The sequence below is a fragment of the Capra hircus genome, chromosome 29 (assembly GCF_001704415.2).
Source record: "Capra hircus breed San Clemente chromosome 29, ASM170441v1, whole genome shotgun sequence".
Classification (NCBI taxonomy): domain Eukaryota; kingdom Metazoa; phylum Chordata; class Mammalia; order Artiodactyla; family Bovidae; genus Capra; species Capra hircus.
In genome coordinates, this window is record NC_030836.1 from 6269426 (window position 1) to 6290832 (window position 21407).

At 38.5% G+C, this 21407-nt stretch overlaps 1 protein-coding gene across 3 annotated transcripts in view; it reads left to right on the plus strand.

Annotated features, from left to right (window-relative positions):
* The window catches only part of GRM5 (glutamate metabotropic receptor 5), a 606414-nt gene that overhangs the window by 243393 nt on the left and 341614 nt on the right, over nt 1-21407 (plus strand). For all 3 annotated transcript variants that reach the window (XM_018043523.1, XM_018043522.1, XM_018043524.1), the window contains exon 3: nt 4531-4780. In XM_018043523.1, coding sequence (XP_017899012.1) covers nt 4531-4780 — 250 coding nt within the window. The remainder of the gene's footprint in view (nt 1-4530; nt 4781-21407) is intronic.

Genomic DNA, 21407 nt, shown 5'->3' on the forward strand with positions numbered 1-21407 from the left:
TTCTCTTATCAGAAATAAGCCAGGATATCTAAAAGTTATAATTAATCTTTACTATTTTATGTTTGATTCAAGGAAATTATAGGAAAAGTTTATCCTATCAGCAGACTAATTTTTTTTGTTCAGTAATATTCAGTTGGCATTCCATTTAAAACTGTCCATATCTACTCTCCAATTTCAGTAACTTTTAAGTATGTTATTTAAATATTTTCATCAAACTGGTACTTTATATTTTTCAAAATCATATTGTACAGAATGGCTTAAAGTAAGAAAGAAAATTTTAGGGTTTTTTTCTGTTTTTTCACCCTCATATTTCTAAGCAGTATGAATATATGCTTGCTTTTCTAAAGCCTACTTTTTAGTTTATGGAAAATACACATCTCTTGTTGTTGTTGTTCAGTCACTAAGTCATGTCTGACTCTTTGCGCCCGCATGAAAGGGAGCACGCCAGGCTTCCCTGTCCTTCACTGTCTCCTGGAAATTGCTCAGAGTCATGTCCATTGCATCGGGGATGCTATCCAACCATCTCATCCTCTGTCACCCCCTTCTCCTCCTGCCCTCAGTCTTTCCTAGCATCAAGGTATTTTCCAATGAATCCATTCTTTGCATCAGGTGGCCAAAGTATTGGAGCTTCAGCATAAGACATCTCTTAATTCACATATATTATTCCATCTTAGTATAATTGTATTATTAGTCTCATTTATTAAGATTCAGGTAATTCTGTTAATCATCTCTCTTGTGTTTTCTGTGTATCTTGACTTCCAAACAGTGAGTGGAGTATTTTAATACCCTTCGCTTTATTGGTCTGTTCTCCCTACGTCCACAGCTCAACCTATAATCTTTCTCCTTAATTTTCAATGGAAAGATTGCTTACAAAATATTTTCTATTACATAATAAGTTTTCTACCTTGTGTAGTGTTGAAGCTGAAACTCCAATACTTTGGCCACCTGCTGCAAAGAACTGACTCATTTGAAAAGACCCTGATGCTGGGAAAGATTGAAGGTGGGAAGAGAAGGGTACAACAGAGGATGAGATGGTTGAATGGCATCACTGACTCGATGGACGTGAGTTTGAGTGAGCTCAGGGAGTGGTGATGGATATGGAGGCCTGGCGTGCTGCAGTTCATGGGGTCACAAAGAGTTGGACACGACTGAGCGACTGAACTGAACTTTGTGTATGTGTGGATTTATACAGTTGAAAAATCAATAACTGATATTTGCATCATCACAACTATAACTAATGTGGACTGAAAGTAAACTGGACTACGATTACATCTTCTTCTCATGATTCCCAGCCACAGGGCATCTGCTACTTGAAGAAGAATGTCAAATGGATTCCTTCTTCCTTTAACCAGTGGCTTGAAATGAAGCCACAGACTAGTTTCTTATTTTACACCACATCTTCCTTTCTCCATCACCTTTGTTTCCTTTTTGGAAAAATAAATCTCTGCTTCCTCACCTTTTTTCTCATTCTGTACCCTGCTTGGAATCAATTTCATTTTCTTCAAGAAGCCTATGAAAGTTTTTAGTTTTTCCTTTATTTTTAAATATACAATTGTAAAATATAGACATTATATTAACTGGTGAAAAATCTAAACACTTAAAGCTTTCCAATTTTATTGGAGCACATACTCCCATTTTTTTAATTCCCAGCTTACAGTAGGTTTCTTTTATGGACTTAAAATTAGTATTCTGCAGAATTTTTATGTTAAACATACATTATAACTCTTTTCTATTTTAATTTTAAAGAATATTGCTTGGACTTTGCTCTGAGAAAATCATATTTCCCTCACTAGTTGAAGCTTATTTTTTAGTCTAATATTCAGGATTAATGCCATTTGCTCCATGGTTTATAACCCCAATATATGCAATTATTGGGGCTTCCCTGGTGGTTCAGGGTAAAGAATTTGCCTGCAGTGTAGGAGCCGCAAAAGACAAGGGTTTGATCCTTGAGTTGGGAAGGTCCCCTGGAGGAGGAAATGGGAACCCACGCTGGTATCCTTGCCTGGAGATTCCCCATGGACAGAGGAGCCCGGCAGGATACAGTGCATAGGGTCTGAAAGAGTCAGACAGGACTGAAGCAACTCAGCACACATGAAGTGTTATTAGGTCCAGGCTGCCTATAAGATATTTTGTTGTTTTTTAGTCTTTAAGTCATGCCCTGCTCTTTTGCAGCCCTCTGGACTGTGGCCTGCCAGTCTCCTCTGTCCATGGGATTTCCCAGGAAAGAATGCTAGAGTGGGTTGCCATTCCTTCCCAAGGGGATGTTTCCAACCCAGGGGTAGAACCAGCATCTCTTGTGTGGCAGGCAGGTTCTTTACCACTGAGCCACCAAAGCAGCCCATATATATTTAACATTCATAAATTATGATGTACAAAAACCCATATATTAGGCTGTGTTATCTGTGATTTTCAGGCGATAAAACTGAGACTTAGAGGTGATAAAAACTAAATTAGAACTCAGACATAATCACAAAGTTCTCTATTACAAGCTGTTTCTATATAACTTACTGTATAAACACACAATGTTTAAACAAGGCTGTTAGAAGGCGTGCTAAAGATTATTACTTTGTAAAGGTATTTTTTCTATTTAACTATGAATATATTGAGAATTTTCATTATTGCCATCACAATCATTATGCACTAACATCAAATTATTTTTTGCAAATGTCCCAGCCTTAATATAACCGTCAAGTGCAAGACAGTCAATTGAAAAGTAGAGTTGGCTAAAAATGATCAGAGAAAAATAGATTACTCAGGTTAGTGTAAGACTAATAATGTAGCTCCCTTGGCACATTTTTCAGGAAGAGCCCTTTAAACTTTGTTAATTGAAAAATAACTAAATTGTCTACCTGCCATCATCATAGAGGCTTCTTGCTTTAATTCTGAAGAAGGAGACATGCAGATGTTTGTTGGCTGGGGATCAAGCTGCTATCAAGGGTCTAGTTCTGCTTTGCCCTTTACAGTTTGTTCACAAGGATGAAACTTCACCAAAAACCCACCCTCAACGTCTGAGGCTCTTATTTGCTGTGTGCGTACATGCTATGATGGAGCACACATAGGGCTAGGAGGGAGAAGACAGATGTTCAAACCCAGACTCTGCCAAATTGCAAGCTCCAGTTGCATCAGCTGCAAAAGGAAGATAATTGTACCTTTATCACAGAGTTGATGTAAGGAGCATTGAGCTCAAATGTATGAACCAACTTTCCATACATCAAAATGCTACAGGGCACCGTTATTATCTCTCTTATCATCTTATCGTGAAATGTGTGCAGTTGAATGCCTCGTACTCATTTATTCCTTTGAGATCAACCCCTCCTGGTGAAATTACATCTCCTGACTGATAGGCCATTTCCATCCCACAGCTTGGTCCCACAGCTCAGTTGTCTTGTAATTGTCTCCTGTATTTTTCAAATTAATCGCCCTTCCCCACCTTATCTTTTGAAAGCTCAAAAAATGAACCTGTCACGATTTATAGGGCCTCAAAAGGCTCCAAAAATATCTAAAATTGAAGCATCATGACCTTTAAATTGGAAAAAGAAATGCAGATATAATTGGACTTCTGAGTCTCCTAAAAGTCAGTGGTAGAAGAGGGGAGGGGGTAGAATCTTCAGTCTTAGACAGATCCATGAATAGAATGCAGCTTTCCACCTCCTGGGGATAGTAACTCCGGGCAACTGTAAACCTAACTGCCTCATCTGTTTTCTTATCTGTGGAAGGAGGTCATAATATATGTCTAAATATATTATTCTGAAAGTTAAATGAGGTCACATATATCTTCATACACCTCCTGGCTGATAAGTGGTCGTCAATCTTGATCCCCATGTTCCATAATTTTAAAAGATCGCCATCAGTCCTTAACCCCAGAACTTTGCTAAATACTTTGGAATTATTCCCCCCGAATCAGTAACTTTCCAATGGTATACAAAACTTCAAATATTTTAAATGCGCTTATACTTTTATCTGTGATAAGACTAAAATCTCAATCAAGGATCTGGAATTTTCACTTGCAATAAAACCATAAACTATCATGATTAGGAATAAAATATATGGATAATAGTCTGTAAAATATAATAGTAAGATAGTTGTACATCTATTCTACATAAAGTATATGTTTTGCATCTGTATATTATGGCTTTAAACACAAAAATCTGCATCAGTGGGGTGAGAGGATCATCTAATGAGAAACAGAGGTGAGAAAGTTGAGACAGAATGAAAAAACAGCAGGTAAATATTTTCTATCATCTCACTAGAGTATAAGCTTTTTGGAATCAAAGGAGGAGCCAGATTGCTAGTACTATTTGTGATATTGTCTCGGTGGAAAAGTTTTAACAGATCAATGTGTATATGCCTACTGTAGTTTGATTGTATATTGTCCAAATAAGCAGATCAGTGAAAGAACAAAATCTCCTTCTTCTCTTCAAGTACCAAATCTAGCACTCCCAGGGGACCTGCACACTCCCGGCCCCACCACATTCCAGCGCTACCGGGTGACTCCAACACTCTCCCTTCTCCTTCTCTGTTTCCCTACAGGCAACTATGGAGAAAGTGGGATGGAAGCTTTCAAAGATATGTCAGCCAAGGAAGGGATCTGCATCGCTCATTCTTACAAAATCTATAGCAATGCGGGGGAGCAGAGCTTCGATAAACTGCTCAAGAAGCTCACGAGTCACTTGCCCAAGGCGCGGGTGGTAGCCTGCTTCTGCGAGGGCATGACGGTGAGAGGGCTGCTGATGGCTATGCGGCGCCTGGGGCTGGCCGGAGAGTTCCTGCTTCTGGGCAGGTAAGTGCCGAGGAGACAGTTTACTTGCAGGTAATAATGTCAGGGATTTGGCAGCTTCAGAGGGTATCTCTTTTGCTTTGAATGCTTAATCTGTTGTAGTGCAAGTAGAGCTTAAAAATCATAAACACCAGAGCCTGGAAATAATCACAGAAAATAAGTAGATAGGCCATGGGCTGAAGACTGATGACAGCAGAAATCAACATGAAAATGAGGAATCCTTAAGTCCTCAAAAAAGAATTGTAGGAAATGAGAAGGCTTTTAAAATAACTTGCATAATCCCCCTTGATAAGTAAACACATGTCAAACTTTATGCAGTCTCTTCTGAAATTGATTCTAAGAATGGCTGTGTAAGCTTCTTTTAAAACGTAGCATTTTAGAACTTGGGGCTAGAACGGAGGGAATTACTTTTAGTACTAATTTTAAGGCATTGGTAATTTGGCTCATTATTTTATTTCAGAAGTGTTATCACATTGCCTGATCACTCACATTGTTACCAGATGAGTTTCTAAAAGATTAATTTGACTTTAATTATCTGGATGATATACTTGATTGGCACAACTCATCTCATTTCTTCCTGATCTTGTTGAATCAGTATATTAGTTAGTGTTCTGCAAAGAAGCAGCAACAGCAGTGTTTATCTATGAAAAGAGATACCCAGGAGAATCAAAGTTACTGCTCTGGTCCAAAACCTGGCAGATGTGATACTCAGGAAAATCAAATGCTTCAGTTTCAGTCTGAAGTCCAGAAAAGACTAATATCCCAACTCAAGCAGTCTTGAAGGAGGAGTTCCCTCTGACTCAACCTTTTTCAGGTTTTCCATTGATTGGATGAGGCCCACCCACCTTAGAGAAGAAGCTTCATTACTCAGTCTACCCATACAAGTGTTAATCTCATCCAGAAATATCCTTGTAGACAGAATAATGTTTGGCCAAATGTTTCAGCACCCTATGGCCCAATCAAGATGTCACATAAAGTTAGCCATCACAATCCAAGTCAACACCATAGTTTGAAAAGGTGAACATGGTTCACCGTTTCATACCTTTAAAAAGTCATGATATTATCACATCTTTTCTAGCTAGGTAGCCGATTTAAAGAGAGACAACCTTCAGAACCACTCCATCTTTCTTAGTGTCACTGTCCAAATTAAAAGCCAGCTAACTTGTTATTAGCTTTGGATGGCTCATTAAAGAAAACATGCTTCCTTTGTTTTCCGAATGCTTGATTGACCTTCTGTGATGAGACTTAGCTCCTGCTTGGCTACATTTTATGACAGCCAGTTTATGTACCTAATTCTCTTCTGTCTGAGCTGATGGCAGTAGATTAATGGGACTGTTTTATATGAGGCCAACCATCCTTCATAAAAATGATATGAGTGAGATTCCATTCTCATCGGTGTCATACGTTTTGTTTAAAATCATCCCTTGTTGGAAAGAGTGATGCATCAGCTAGTTTCACACAATCCAGGAACCTCCTCACTGCCAATATTCTGATGTTCCAAAGTACAGTGTTACCAGTGAGATGAAAAGAACAAGAAAGAAGCTGGCTTTAAACAGTCCTGTTTTTCTTTATGGGGAGTGAGACAGACAATGGATTCTGCAGCTCCTGTCTGCTGTTTTGCCAACATAAATAAGACAAATCCAAAGCACTTGCCTATCAGCCATATGTTATATCAACAAACAAACGTATTTTGATCACATGTACCCAAGAAAAATAGGTTGGCAAGTACTATATTTCCATTTTCCATCTACACTTTTTTGCCAATAGTATCACAAGGCCAAAATTCAATATTTTGTATATTTTAAAATTTATTCTGTATGTGCTGTTGATAAGTTCTTTTCAAATCATTTCATTCATGAAATAATAAATTCATAGCCTTAACTAGATTTCTTAGTTCTCTCATTGATTAGCTAATAATAATACAACATTTACTTGAGCACCAGTTCATCTTTGAGCGATTCTATTAGAAAAATCTTCCTTTCTCTGAATTTTAAAAGTATCTCTCTGTAGTTTCTACATCTTGGATCATATTTTTCTTTTTGAAAGTAATATGCTATTCTCTTTCAAATATCTGGAAACCACAGTCCGGTCCTTAGGCCCCTTCATCTTCCCTTGGAAATCCCTAATTGTTTTATTCCTATTTCTTCATAGTGAAAAGGCACTTCGGGTCTGGACCATTTATCAGGACCATTTATAGGATCATTTATCAAGTGCTGTGTGCCAGGTTCTTCACTAACCATTTAAATGCATTGTTTCATTTAATTATTAATTTGACAAATATCAAGTTGCTAGAGACTTCCCTATAGTTCAGATGGTAAAGAACCTGCCTGCATTACAGAAGACCGAGGTTCGATCTCTGGGTCTGGAAAATCCCCTGGAGAAGAAAATGGCAACCCATTCCCCTATTCTTGCCTGGAGAATCCCATGGACAGAGGAGCCTGGAGGGCTACAGTCCACGGTGTTGCAAGGAGTTGGACATGTCGAAGCCACTAAGACGTAGTATCTCTTAAGATGTTTGGGCTGTATTAGTGAACAAAATAGACAATAATCACTACCCTTGTGGACCTTGAAGATGATGAGTTAGATAAAAGTTAATAAGTGCTGTGAAAAAAATCTAAGAACAACTTGCATGGTGACTACCATTATCATCTCCATTTTATAGTCAAGGACTTTTAAGACTCAGTAAATACTGAGTTACAGTAATAATAATTTATTATATAGACATATGCCTTGAAGGCAGAATTCCAAATGCCTGTGTAACTCTAGAGACTGAGCAGTTAGCACTGTGTCCTACTCCTTCCAACAACAAACAAAAGCAAAGAGAATTTAGATCATCTATTCACTCTCATTTTATCGATGAGGAAACGGATAACCCAAGTGTTTGAATGAAGTCCCACAGGAACCCAATTACCTTGACTCAAAGTCTTGTACTGGTTTCTACTGTCACCTATAGAATAGAAAAGGGGGAAAGTTATAAATTGATAGCAGATTCCTGGTTCTTCATAGATCCTTGGTGTAGGAAAAAAAAAAAAAAAGATCCTAGATGATTCCAGTTGAAGTTAGCATTTTTATATTAATGTTCCCTCCTAAAAACTCCCATTCAGCTAACCCTGTAACTTCTAGTATTTTTAAGGCAATTTTGTTTGCATATATTTCCCTGATCTCTCTGTATGCTCCTTCCTTCCCTTACCCCCAGAGCAAACGTAAATGGATCTTAGATACAAGAAATCAAAATTAAGAGAAAAGACTATATTCAGAGCTTCCTATAGGACTCCACATTTAACCACTATAGTTACTTAAAAATCTATCCAGCTGCCTTGGGACAGGCATGTTTAATAGGTCGTTCAACTAAAATGTTAGGCAGGTCTAAGATAACTCTGCCTCGAAGACAACCTCATCAATCAATATATCTCACCATCTGTGCTGTTCATCTGTAGAACGTTAGAGTGATATGGACCTGGCCACTGGGTCTTCTCATTTGAGCTCTGGGTAATCTATTGTCTCATTGCCAAGAAAAATGTCCTGTCTGGGTCCCGGAAATAGTCTTGCTAAACACCTTAGCCTTGACAGCAGGATGAGATCAGTAATCTGAACAAAGGGGCTTATTTTTCTAGAATGGATACAGTGGTTTAGAGCTTGACTTGGGAAAATATTGAGATATATTATTTACAACTTGTAAAACCTAAATGTTAACTTGGAAACAAGGACCAATTTTCAACAAATTAATAGTTTAAAGATTGTTTAACCTTGTCTATGATTAAAACTATTTAGCTAATTGAATTAAGAATTTGATTGTTACCAGGACACAAGAGGAAATGTACTTAAATTTCAAGACTCATTGGAATTATTACCAGTGTTTTCTTCCCCCAGAGGTTATTGATTTCAAGCTACTGCTTTTAGCTTTTACTTTTTTTAATTGAAGTATAGTTGATTTACAATGTTGTGTTAATTTCTGCTGTACAGCAAAATTATTCAGTTTTATATATATATATATATATATATATATATATATATATACTTTTCCTATATTTTTTTCCACTTTGGTTTATCTCAGGATTTGAATACAGTCATTTATTCATCCTCTGTGTACTAGTTTGCATCTGCTAATCCCAGTGAGTGAGTGAGTGAGTGAAGTCGCTCGGTCGTGTCCGACTCTTTGCAACCCCATGGACTGTAGCCTATCAGGCTCCTCCATCCATGGGATTTTCCAAGCAAGAGTGCTGGAGTGGGCTGCCATTTCCTTCCTTCCGCTCTTCTCCTGCCTCTTGGTAATCAGGTATCGGTTCTCTGTGTCTGTGAGTCTGTTTCACAGTTGGGTTTATTGGTGTCATATTTTTGGTCCAACATATACACGATACCGTATAGTGTCTGTCTTCCTTTTTCTACCTTACCTCATTCAGTGTGATAATCTCTAGCTTCATCTGTGTTGCTGCCGATGGCATCATCACATTCTTTTTTATGTGCGGGTAATACTCCATTGTGTATATGTGTGTGTATGTGTATATACAGCACATCTTCTTAAAGCATTCATCTGTTGACTGACAGGTTGTTTCCATGTCTTGGCTGTTGTGAATAGCACTGCTGTGGACATAGGGGTGCATGCATCTTTATGAATTGCAGCTTTATCCAGGTATATACCCAGGAGTTGGATTGCTGGATCATATGGCAACTATTTTCAATTTTCTGAGGAACCTCCATACAGCTTTCCATAATTGCTGCACCAACTATATTCCCACCAACAGTGCAGGAGGGTTCACTTTTCTCTACACTCTCTCCAGTATTTGCTACCTGTAAACTTTTTATGGTGACCATTCTGACCAATGTGAGGTGATATCTCACTATAGTTTTGACTTGAATTCTCTAATAATTTAAGATGTTGAGCATCTTTTCCTGTATCTGTTGGCCATCTGTGTGTATCCTTTGGAGAACTGTCTACTGAGGGTCCTCTGCCCATTTTTTGATTGGGTTGTTTATTCTTTTGTTGTTATATGAGATATTTATCAGTGTTTCTCATAGAAGGTCATGCTGCATCAATATTTTTCGAGATAGAAAGGATAAGAGCTCACTTTAATAAACATCTTTGTGGATAGAATTATACACTATTGTTCTAGTAAAACTATGATAGTAGCTATTATGCAGAAGTAGACATTAGTCTTTATACTTGTATCTCAGCAGAGTATTCATTATATATGTAAATAAGTATACCTGATTTCCATTGGGCCATTTAGTGTAATTTAATTGTAGTGTGAAAAAAAGTTATTTTTTGAGAAATATTTATAATTTATTTTACAATTCCTCTCAATCCAGATGCAATGTACTAGTCAGAGGTTATTTTCATCAGAGGTGATAATGCTGGGATATAGCTGATATTCTACTTTTACCAAGTTGCCAGGAGCACAGTGTTCAATAGTTAGGAAACTAAAACACTCATGCAGAAGGGAAAAGGGCTTGACTAACACTTTACCACAGAATGTATCACAGAATGTATCACAGTTGACTCAGCCACTCCCCCTTTCCATGGATATTTTGGTTGTTTCTAGTCTTTTATTATTATAAAGTAGATTGTAATATATAGGACTTCCCAGGTGGCTCAGTGATAAAGAATCTGCCTGTCAGTGCGGGAAACATGGGTTCTATCCCTGGGTTGGAAAGATCCCCTGGAAGAGGAAATGGCAACCCACTCCAGTATTCTTACCTGGAAAATCCCACTGATAGAGGAGCCTGGTGGGCTGCACTTTGTGGGACTGGAAACAAAGAGTCAGACACAACTGAGCAACTGAGCAAGCATGCACACACGCACATGTTGTAATGTACAATCATGGGCATGTGCTGTTTCGTATTTACAGTGATGAATCTTCATTGTAGATTCTCGGAAGTGGGATTGGCTAGATCAAAAGATAAATGCGTATGTACTTTTGCTAGATAGTGTCAAATTCCTTTTGAAAAATTTTATTTTCCCTTCAGTGATGTGTGGAAAGTAGCTATTTCCCCTCAACTTGTCTGACAGGATATGTGTCAAGCTTTTTCATTTGTAAATCTGTTATTGGACAAATGGTATATCAATGTAATATAATTTGAATTTATTTTTTTCTGCATAAGGTTAAACTTTGTTTTCTTATGCTAAAGTATAAATATATACTTCTTAGTAAACTATCTCTGTACATCTTTTGTTCACTTTCACTTTTCATTTTCATGCATTGGAGAAGGAAATGGCAACCCACTCCAGTGTTCTTGCCTGGAGAATCCCAGGGATGGGGGAGCCTGGTGGGCTGCCGTCTATGGGGTCGCACAGAGTCGGACACGACTGAAGCGACTCAGCAGCAGCAGCAGCAGCTGCAGTACATCTTTTGTCTGTCTTTTATTAGATAAAAAAGTTGCTTTCATTGAGTTTCTGTTCTGTTTTAGAAGATAAAGAGAAAGGGAAAGAGAGTGGGAAGGAGAAGGAGGTCAGCAGGAGAGGAAAGAGCGGGGAGCAGAAACTGAATGTTCTAAGCAACGTTGGATGTTTCAAGTTTTAGATGCCTTTAAGTTTGATAATTTGTTGTTGTTCAGTTCCTCATTCGTGTCCCACTCTTTGTGACCCCAGAGACTATAGCACGCCAGGTTTCCTTCTCTGTCCATCACCAACTCCCAGAGCTTGCTCAAACTCATGTCTATTGAGTTGGTGATGCCATCCAACCATCTCATTCTCTGTCTGTCGTCCCCTTCTCCTCTTGCCTTTAATCTTCCCCAGCATCAGGGTCTTTTCTAATGAGTCAGCTCTTTGCACCACGTGGTCAAAGTATTGGTGCTTCAGTTTCAGCATCAGTGTTTCCAATGACTATTCCAGGTTGATTTCCTTTAGGATTGAGTGGTTTGATCTCCTTGCAGTCGAAGGGACTCTAAAGAGTCTTCTCCAGCACCACAGTTCAAAACCATCATTTTTTGTTAATAGTTAATGTGTCATATTTTATTTTATTTAAATATATTTTATTTAATATATTTTATATTCAGCATATATGTGATATCATACGGTATTTCTCTTTCTTTTTCCAACTTACTTTGCTTAAATAATCTCTAGATCCATCTATATTGCTGCAAATGGCATTATTTCATTATTTTTATGTATAATATTCCATTTTGTGTGTGTGTGTGTAGATATATGCTGCTGCTGCTGCTACGTTGCTTCAGTCGTGTCCGACTCTGTGCAACCACAGACATGGCAGCCCTCCAGGCTCCTCCATCCCTGGGATTCTCCAGGCAAGAACACTGGAGTGGGTTGCTATTCCTTCTCCAATGGATGAAAGTAAAAAGTGAAAGTGAAGTCACTCAGTCATGTCCAACTCTTAGGGACCCCATGGACTGCAGCCTACCAGGCTCCTCCATCCATGGGATTTTCCAGGCAAGAGTACTGGAGTGGGTCACCAGTGCCTTCTCTGGTATGTGTATGTATATATTTAAACATTCATCCCTTCGACTGCAAGGAGATCAAACCACTCAATCCTAAAGGAAATCAACCTGGAATAGTCATTGGAAACACTGATGCTGAAACTGAAGCACCAATACTTTGACCACGTGGTGCAAAGAGCTGACTCATTAGAAAAGACCCTGATGCTGGGGAAGATTAAAGGCAAGAGGAGAAGGGGACGACAGACAGAGAATGAGATGGTTGGATGGCATCACCAACTCAATAGACATGAGTTTGAGCAAGCTCTGGGAGTTGGTGATGGACAGAGAAGGAAACCTGGCGTGCTGCAGTCTCTGGGGTCACAAAGAGTGGGACATGAATGAGGAACTGAACAACAACAAATTACCAAACTTAAAGGCATCTAAAACTTGAAACATCCAACGTTGCTTAGAACATTCAGTTTCTGCTCCCCACTCTTTCCTCTCCTGCTGACCTCCTTCTTTAAACATTCATCTATTGGTGGACAATTGATTACTCACTATTGTTAAATAACTGGACAAGGTCCCACTAGTTTATCCTAGTGGCTGTTCTAAGTATCACAAAGAGAGAAGTCTTTAGCAACACTAGTGTTTGTATATTTATGATAATTCCCCTGGTTATAGGTGGCTCAGAGAGTAAAGAATCCACCTGCAATGCTGGAGACCTGGGTTTGATCCCTGGGTTGGAAAGATCCCCTGGAGAAGGGCATGGCAACCCAGTTCCATATTCTTATCTGGAGAATCCCATGGGCAGAGGAGCCTGGGGGTTTATAGTCCATGGGGCCACAAAGAGTCATAACTGAGTGACTAAACACACAGCACATGATAGATTCAGTCTAATTTTGATTCAGCTTCATTTTTGTTGTTTTAGATTATCCTCCAAAAATTAAATAAACCTAGTAAATTTAAATGCCTTAAAACTTGTTGTAAATTTTGTGATGAATTTGTAATGCAAGTAAAGTTAGCCAGACTATGTCCTGCTTTGCCTGGAGTTGTTTTACTCCTTATCTTCCTTTGAGTTGGGAAGACCAGACAAATTACATTATGTTTGGTCTATAAACAGCCCGTTGTTTACATGCATGAGCCTCAGATCATATGAAAAACTCTCTGAACCATAATGGGTTGAGCACTGAATATGTGTGAAGAAATTTGGAGAGCAACCTAGGAGACAGTATTTTCAGCCTTGTAGTATTTTGATATTTATTCCATCATTGGAGAAGACATTTTTAAGGGTGTGCGAATATGATAGGTGTTATTTTCCAAAAGATAATCCCAGGATATGGCTTATGAATTAGACGAAGTCAGATGCATATAGAAGAACAGTATCTCTAATGAAAATTACACTATTGAGGATTATAGCAGTGTGGATGATGAAAAGGCAATAGACCATGCCCTCCTTACTAATTAAAATGTGCATATCACCTTGTTTGTGAAAATAGTATCAGGACTATATGTCTGTGTTCAAGCTCACCAAGATGTGTACATCCAATATGTGCAACTTTTTGTATATCATGCACAACTCAATGAAGTCAAAAAAATACGTAGGAGCTGCTGTTGTGTTGGATAATAAGGAGTATAGGGAGATGTCAAGGGTGTTTTCTAGATTTAGTTCAGTTGCTCAGTCATGTCCAACTCTTTGCAACCCCATGGACTGCAGCATGCCAGGCTTCCCTGTCTATCAGCAACTCCTGGAGCTTGCTCAAACTCATGTTCATCAAGTCGGTAATGCCATCCAACCATCTCATCCTCTGTCATCCCCTTCTCCTCCTACCCTCAATCTTTCCCTGAATCAAGGTCTTTTCAAATGAGTTAATTTTTTGCATCAGGTGGCTGAAGTACTGGAGTTTCAGCTTCAGCACCAGTCCTTCCAATGAATATTCAGGACTGATTTCCTTTTAGAATTGACTTGTTGGATCTCCTTGATGTCTAAGGACTCTCAAGAGTCTTCTCCAACACCACAGTTCAAAAGCATCAATTCTTTGGCACTCAGCTTCCTTTATAGTCCAACTCTCACATCCATACATGACTAGTGGGAAAACCATAGCTTTGACTAGACGGACCTTTGCTGGCAAAGTAATGTCTCTGCTTTTTAATATACTGTCTAGGTTGGTCATAGCTTTTCTTGCAAGGAGCCAGTGTCTTTTTATTTCATGGCTGCAGTCATCATCTGCAGTGATTTTGGAGCCCAAGAAAATAAAGTCTGTCACTGTTTCCACTGTTTCCCCATCTATTTGCCATGAAGTGATGGGACCAGATGCCATGATCTTAGTTGTCTGAATGTTGAGTTTTAAGCCAGCTTTTGCACTCTCCTCTTTAACTTTCACTAAGAGGCTTTTTAGTTCTTTACTTGCTGACTTCTAGATTATTAAGCGTAAAACAAGATAACTGATGGTACCTTTATTGAAGACAATTGGATCAGAACCAGGTATGAGGTGGAGAGCAGATCATGAGTTCAGTTTGGATAAGTTGACCTAAATGTGCATTTCAAACATAGAAATAGCCAAGAAAGCAAAACAATTTGTAAATCTGGAGCTCAAAAGAGAAATATGTGTATTCAGTCACTCAGTCATTTCTGACTGTTTGCGGCCCCATGGCCTGTAGCCAGCTGGGCTCTTATGCAAATAGAATTCTCCATGCAAGAATACTAGAATGGTGTGCCATTTCATACTCCAGGGGATCTTCCTGACCCAGGACTTGAAACCACATGTATCTTGCATCTCCTACATTGGGAGGCAGTTTCTTTACCACTAGTACCACCTGGGAAACCCCAAAAGAGATATATAGGCTATAAATAAAAATAAGCAATGCATCTGAATAATTTAGCTTTATTAATGGAAGATGTGGATATGTAGAATGAAGACAGAAAGTCTAAGAAATTGTCTTGGAGGGACTTCAACATTGAATGATCGGAAGAAAGATGAACTCAACAAAGGAGATAGAGAAAAAGCAAATTCACAGTTTGGGAAGGAAAACCCAGATGGTGCTGTGACCTGTGGAAGAGCAGGTTTAAAGCACAGGCCACCAGTGTCAAATGATTCTAGGAGACAAGTGCAAATAATTTTGAGAGGACTTTTTTCGTAAGTGGAAGTAATTGAGGGTTTAGTAAGTGTTGAGTGAATGGAGAAATAAAAACAGTGAGAATAAAGTAGCTAAGAAGTGAGTAGGAGGTGAGAAAATGAACCCAGAGCACAGAAGCTGCTGCTTTGGAAAGTGAAACTAAGGAATGAAGGATGATAGAACTATATATTGAGAGAAAATGAACTCAAAAGAGAAGTTTTTAACATAATATTTAATTTTTCTCCAAAACTGTAGCTTATGCTCATGAAAAGTATTTTAAGCAGTAAACAAGCTATACAATTAAAAGCACTTATTTTCACATCTGTAGCAACACAGGGTATTATTAAATGTTTTGGTGTTTACTAATGTTATATGTGAAATTTAGCATCATCATGTTTTAATTCCTAATTCGTTAATTGTGAATGAGATTGTACATCTTTTATATTTTAGTCAATAGGTAATATATATTTATATTCTTTCGCAAGGTACCTAATCATGCACTGAGTCCATTCTTTTGTTTATTTTTTTCTTATTGGTTTATATAAAAGTTCTTTATAAATTAAAGAAAGTCTATTATTGACATGTGTAGCAGATATTTTCCCTCTTCTAATTTAATTTGACTTAACGGCATTTGGAACAACACCAAACTTTATACTTTAGCTATTTTTTCACATGTTTCTTCTATGACTCTTGCAATTTGTATATTGCATACAGAGGCCTGTCACAGAGATTTTCTTAGTGAGTTGTTTAACTTTAGGATCCAGGTAGAATAGGAGGCTGTAATAAATGGGGGGACAGTTTATAGTATCAAGTCCCTAGAAATGTGGAAATGAGTGACATTTACAGTGTAGGTGGGGGGAGGAAGCTGAGGTCAGCTCCAGATTTGGGACAGAAAGAATTTATGTCAGAGGCAAAGGTAGGCAATGTTTAAAAGTTTGAAAATATGAAACTCATTTAGTAACCCCTCTTTCCTTTGTAAATTCAGAGGCAAGAACGGGGGGGAGGGGGAAAGAGAGAGTGTGTGTGTGTTTGTTAGGAGGGTTTTGTATCTGTGATCTGAGGAGTTGTCACTGGAGATTGGAGAAAAAGGAAAACAGTACTTTTGATAGGTGGTTTTATATATTATCATTTATTTTTCTTACTCCACTTGTTATAAATAATAGAAGAAGATTGGTTATACTGTAATGAAGACATGTTCTTAGAATAACCACAAATTTAACGTTTGTACCTGTGTGGTCACATCAAGTATTGTAATGATTCTCTCTGTTAGGGTTTTAAAAGTTGATTGAACAATAGCCTTGATCTCAAATTAAAAACCAAGAGGAACAAGTCGTGGAGATGAGTGTATCTTAGCTAACTAGAGACCACGTCTTAGGTCTGTGACCGAATAGACCTCCCTCCTAAGTAGTGAAGGACAGGGAAGCCTGGTGAGCTGCCGTCCACGGGGTCGCAGGGAGTCGGGCATGACTGAACAACAACAAACGCCGCCCTGAGGCCTGGCACGGCTGGACAATGCAGAACGCCCCGCCTTTAGAAACGGCCTTCAGTTCAGTTCAGTTCAGTCGCTCAGTCGTGTCCGACTCTCTGCGACCCCATGAATCGCAGCACACCAGGCCTCCCTGTCCATCACCATCTCCCGGAGTTCACTCAAACTCACGTCCATCCAGTCGGTGATGCCATCCAGCCATCTCATCCTCTGTCGTCCCCTCTTCCTCCTGCCCCCAATCCCTCCCAGCATCAGAGTCTTTTCCAATGCGTCAACTCTTTGCATGAGGTGGCCAAAGTACTGGAGTTTCAGCTTCAGCATCATTCCTTCCAATGAAATCCCAGGGCTGATCTCCTTCACAATGGACTGGTTGGATCTCCTTGCAGTCCAAGGGACTCTCAAGAGTCTTCTCCAACACCACAGTTCAAAAGCATCAATTCTTCGGCGCTCAGCCTTCTTCCCAGTCCAAACGACCTTAAGGGTGGCAATAGGGAAACACTCACATTCAGAGAGAGGGATAGTTTGCTTTGAAAAAGAAGAATTTGAGTGGTCAACACTTGGCCCAGTCTCACCAAACAGATGTCAGTCATTCTCTCGAGCAGAAGAGAGGGTGATAGAGGAGAAAATCTGTGTGTCTTCACTTCATATTTTTTTTAACCCCTGCCCAGTGGGAAAGTCCTCTGAAATATTCCTTTTTGAAGTGTAAAGAATGAGACTTATTCTCCTTCTGAAGCAGATAATAATATTAACTTTGCTTTCAGATGAAGACTGTGATGCTCAGAGACATCCCTTGTCTCATCAATGTCACCATCTGAAATTTAAATGAAACCAATTGTTTTGTAAGGTGCTATCTATCTCACAAGAAGGCGAACAGAAGGTCTTTGTATTATTCCACAGAGAAGAATTCTTCTGTGACAGATGAAACTAACCAATGTCTTCAAAGCTCTTCCAGTACTTGGGCTTGTGCTTTGGAGGCATCTACATCCCAAAGGGGTCTGGTAGCTTTAAGGCTGATTACTCTTCCAAAATTTTGTTTAGATGAATTTTTTAAATAATTGGATGGTAATAGTAGCTCTTTATGGGGTGTTCTTTGTATAGCAAACACTTTTCTAAGCGGTTGGTTTTCATGTGTTTATTGATTTTTCATAACATTCCAATTTAAAAGTTATTGTTATTAACATCAGTTTATTGCTAAAGAAACTGCCACACAGAGAGACAATGAATTTTCTCAAAATCACAAGGCAGGAAGTGGCAGAAAGGGCACTGTTTGCTTAATCACTGTGCTAAGCTATCTAGATCTTTGATAATCCTTAATGTCGGTATATATTTGATCCATATGGTATAAAATATTTTTCTCCATCTTTAATAAAAAAAATAATAGCAATTAAAGATGATTCTAAAAGAAAGATTTCTTTTTTTAAGTAAGATAAATAAAGCCTGGAGCAATCCAAACTTCTGTAAATGAAAAAAATTCAATGATTAGATGGGCTGTTCCCTTGGACTGCAAGAACATCCAACCAGTCCATCCTAAATGAGATCAGTCCTCGGTTTTCAATGGAAGGACTGACGTTGAAGCTGAAACTCCAATACTTTGGCCACCTGATGCGAAAGCTGACTCATTTGAAAAGACCCTGATGCTGGGAAAGATTGAGGGCAGGAGGAGAAGGGGATGCCAGAGGATGAGATGGTTGGATGGCATCACAGACTTGATGGACGTGAGTTTGAGTGAACTCCAGGAGTTGGTGATGGACATGGAGGCCTGGTGTGCTGCAGTTCGTGGGGTCGAAAAGAGTCGGACACGACTGAGTGACTGAACTGAGATGGGCTGTTCAATCTGCATGACTATTTTTCCATGCACAACTTATTAGGAAAACACTGTAGTAAAGTTTAGCTTTCAGGAAAGAGAAAAATTTAAAGTTGTTTATAAGAATGATCAAGCATCTGTGCAGAGATAAAGGCAAACATAAATAAAATGTTATTCTGTGGTGAAACCAGGTAGAAATTCATTTGTTCTTCCAATGTTTTCCAGAAGACTAAAATGTTTTGGTAGAGTGATCATCTTGTGTACATGTTTCTATTAATTGGAGGACACAGTGATAAATCATTCCAAACCAGTGGCTGGCAAACTAAGGGCTATAGGCTAAATCCAGCCCTCCTGCTATTTTTGTAAATAAAGTTTTATTGAAAAACTGCCACACTCATTTATTTTTTTTTTGAATTTTATTTATTTATTTATTTTTTAAATTTTAAAATCTTTAATTCTTACATGCGTTCCCAAACATGAACCCCCCTCCCACCTCCTTCCCCACAACATCCCTCTGGGTCATCCCCGTGCACCAGCTCCAAGCATGCTGTATCCTGCATCAGACATAGACTGGCGATTCAATTCTTACATGATAGTATACATGTTAGAATGTCATTCTCCCAAATCATCCCACCCTCTCCCTCCCTCTGAGTCCAAAAGTCCATTATACACATCTGTGTCTCTTTCCCTGTCTTGCATACAGGGTCATCATTGCCATCTTCCTAAATTCCATATATATGTGTTAGTATACTGTATTGGTGTTTTTCTTTCTGGCTTACTTCACTCTGTATAGTCGGCTCCAGTTTCGTCCATCTCATCAGAACTGATTCAAATGAATTCTTTTTTACGGCTGAGTAATACTCCATTGTGTATATGTACCACGGCTTTCTTATCCATTCATCTGCTGATGGACATCTAGGTTGTTTCCATGTCCTGGCTATTATAAACAGTGCTGCGATGAACATTGGGGTACATGTGTCTCTTTCAATTCTGGTTTCCTCGGTGTGTATGCCCAGAAGTGGGATTGCTGGGTCATAAGGTAGTTCTATTTGCAATTTTTTAAGGAATCTCCACACTGTTCTCCATAGTGGCTGTACTAGTTTGCATTCCCACCAACAGTGTAGGAGGGTTCCCTTTTCTCCACACCCTCTCCAGCATTTATTGCTTGCAGATTTTTGGATCACAGCCATTCTGACTGGTGTGAAGTGGTACCTCATTGTGGTTTTGATTTGCATTTCTCTAATAATGAGTGATGTTGAGCATCTTTTCATGTGTTTGTTAGCCATCCGTATGTCTTCTTTGGAGAAATGTCTATTTAGTTCTTTGGCCCATTTTTTGATTGGGTCGTTTATTTTTCTGGAATTGAGCTGCAGAAGTTGTTTGTATATTTTTGAGATTAGTTGTTTGTCAGTTGCTTCATTTGCTATTATTTTCTCCCATTCAGAAGGCTGTCTTTTCACCTTGCTTATATTTTCCTTTGTTGTGCAGAAGCTTTTAATTTTAATTAGATCCCATTTGTTTATTTTTGCTTTTATTTCCAGAATTCTGGGAGGTGGATCATAGAGGATCCTGCTGTGATTTATGTCTGAGAGTGTTTTGCCTATGTTCTCCTCTAGGAGTTTTATAGTTTGTGGTCTTACATTTAGATCTTTAATCCATTTTGAGTTTATTTTTGTGTGGGGTGTTAGAAAGTGATCTAGTTTCATTCTTTTACAAGTGGTTGACCAGTTTTCCCAGCACCACTTGTTAAAGAGATTGTCTTTACTCCATTGTATATTCTTGCCTCCTTTGTCAAAGATAAGGTGTCCATATGTGTGTGGATTTATCTCTGGGCTTTCTATGTTGTTCCATTGATCTATATGTCTGTCTTTGTGCCAGTACCATACTGTCTTGATGACTGTGGCTTTGTAGTAGAGCCTGAAGCCAGGCAAGTTGATTCCTCCAGTTCCATTCTTCTTTCTCAAGATTGCTTTGGCTATTCGAGGTTTTTTGTATTTCCATACAAATCTTGAAATTATTTGTTCTAGTTCTGTGAAAAATGTTGCTGGTAGCTTGATAGGGATTGCATTGAATTTGTAAATTGCTTTGGGTAGTATACTCATTTTCACTATATTGATTCTTCCGATCCATGAACATGGTATATTTCTCCATCTATTAGTGTCCTCTTTGATTTCTTTCATCAGTGTTTTATAGTTTTCTATATATAGGTCTTTAGTTTCTTTAGGTAGATATATTCCTAAGTATTTTATTCTTTTCGTTGCAATGGTGAATGGAATTGTTTCCTTAATTTCTTTTTCTACTTTCTCATTATTCGTGTATAGGAATGCAAGGGATTTCTGTGTGTTGATTTTATATCCTGCAACTTTACTATATTCATTGATGAGCTCTAGTAATTTTCTGGTGGAGTCTTTAGGGTTTTCCACGTAGAGGATCATGTCATCTGCAAACAGTGAGAGTTTTACTTCTTCTTTTCCAATCTGGATTCCTTTTATTTCTTTTTCTGCTCTAATTGCTGTGGCCAAAACTTCCAGAACTATGTTGAATAGTAGCAGTGAAAGTGGACACCCTTGTCTTGTTCCTGACTTTAGCAGAAATGCTTTCAATTTTTCACCATTGAGGATAATGTTTGCTGTGGGTTTGTCATAGATAGCTTTTATTATGTTGAGGTATGTTCCTTCTATTCCTGCTTTCTGGAGAGTTTTTATCATAAATGGAACAATCCAAGAAGAAGATATAACAATTATAAATATATATGCACCCAATATAGGAGCACCGCAATATGTAAGACAAATGCTAACAAGTATGAAAGGGGAAATCAACAATAACACAATAATAGTGGGAAACTTTAATACCCCACT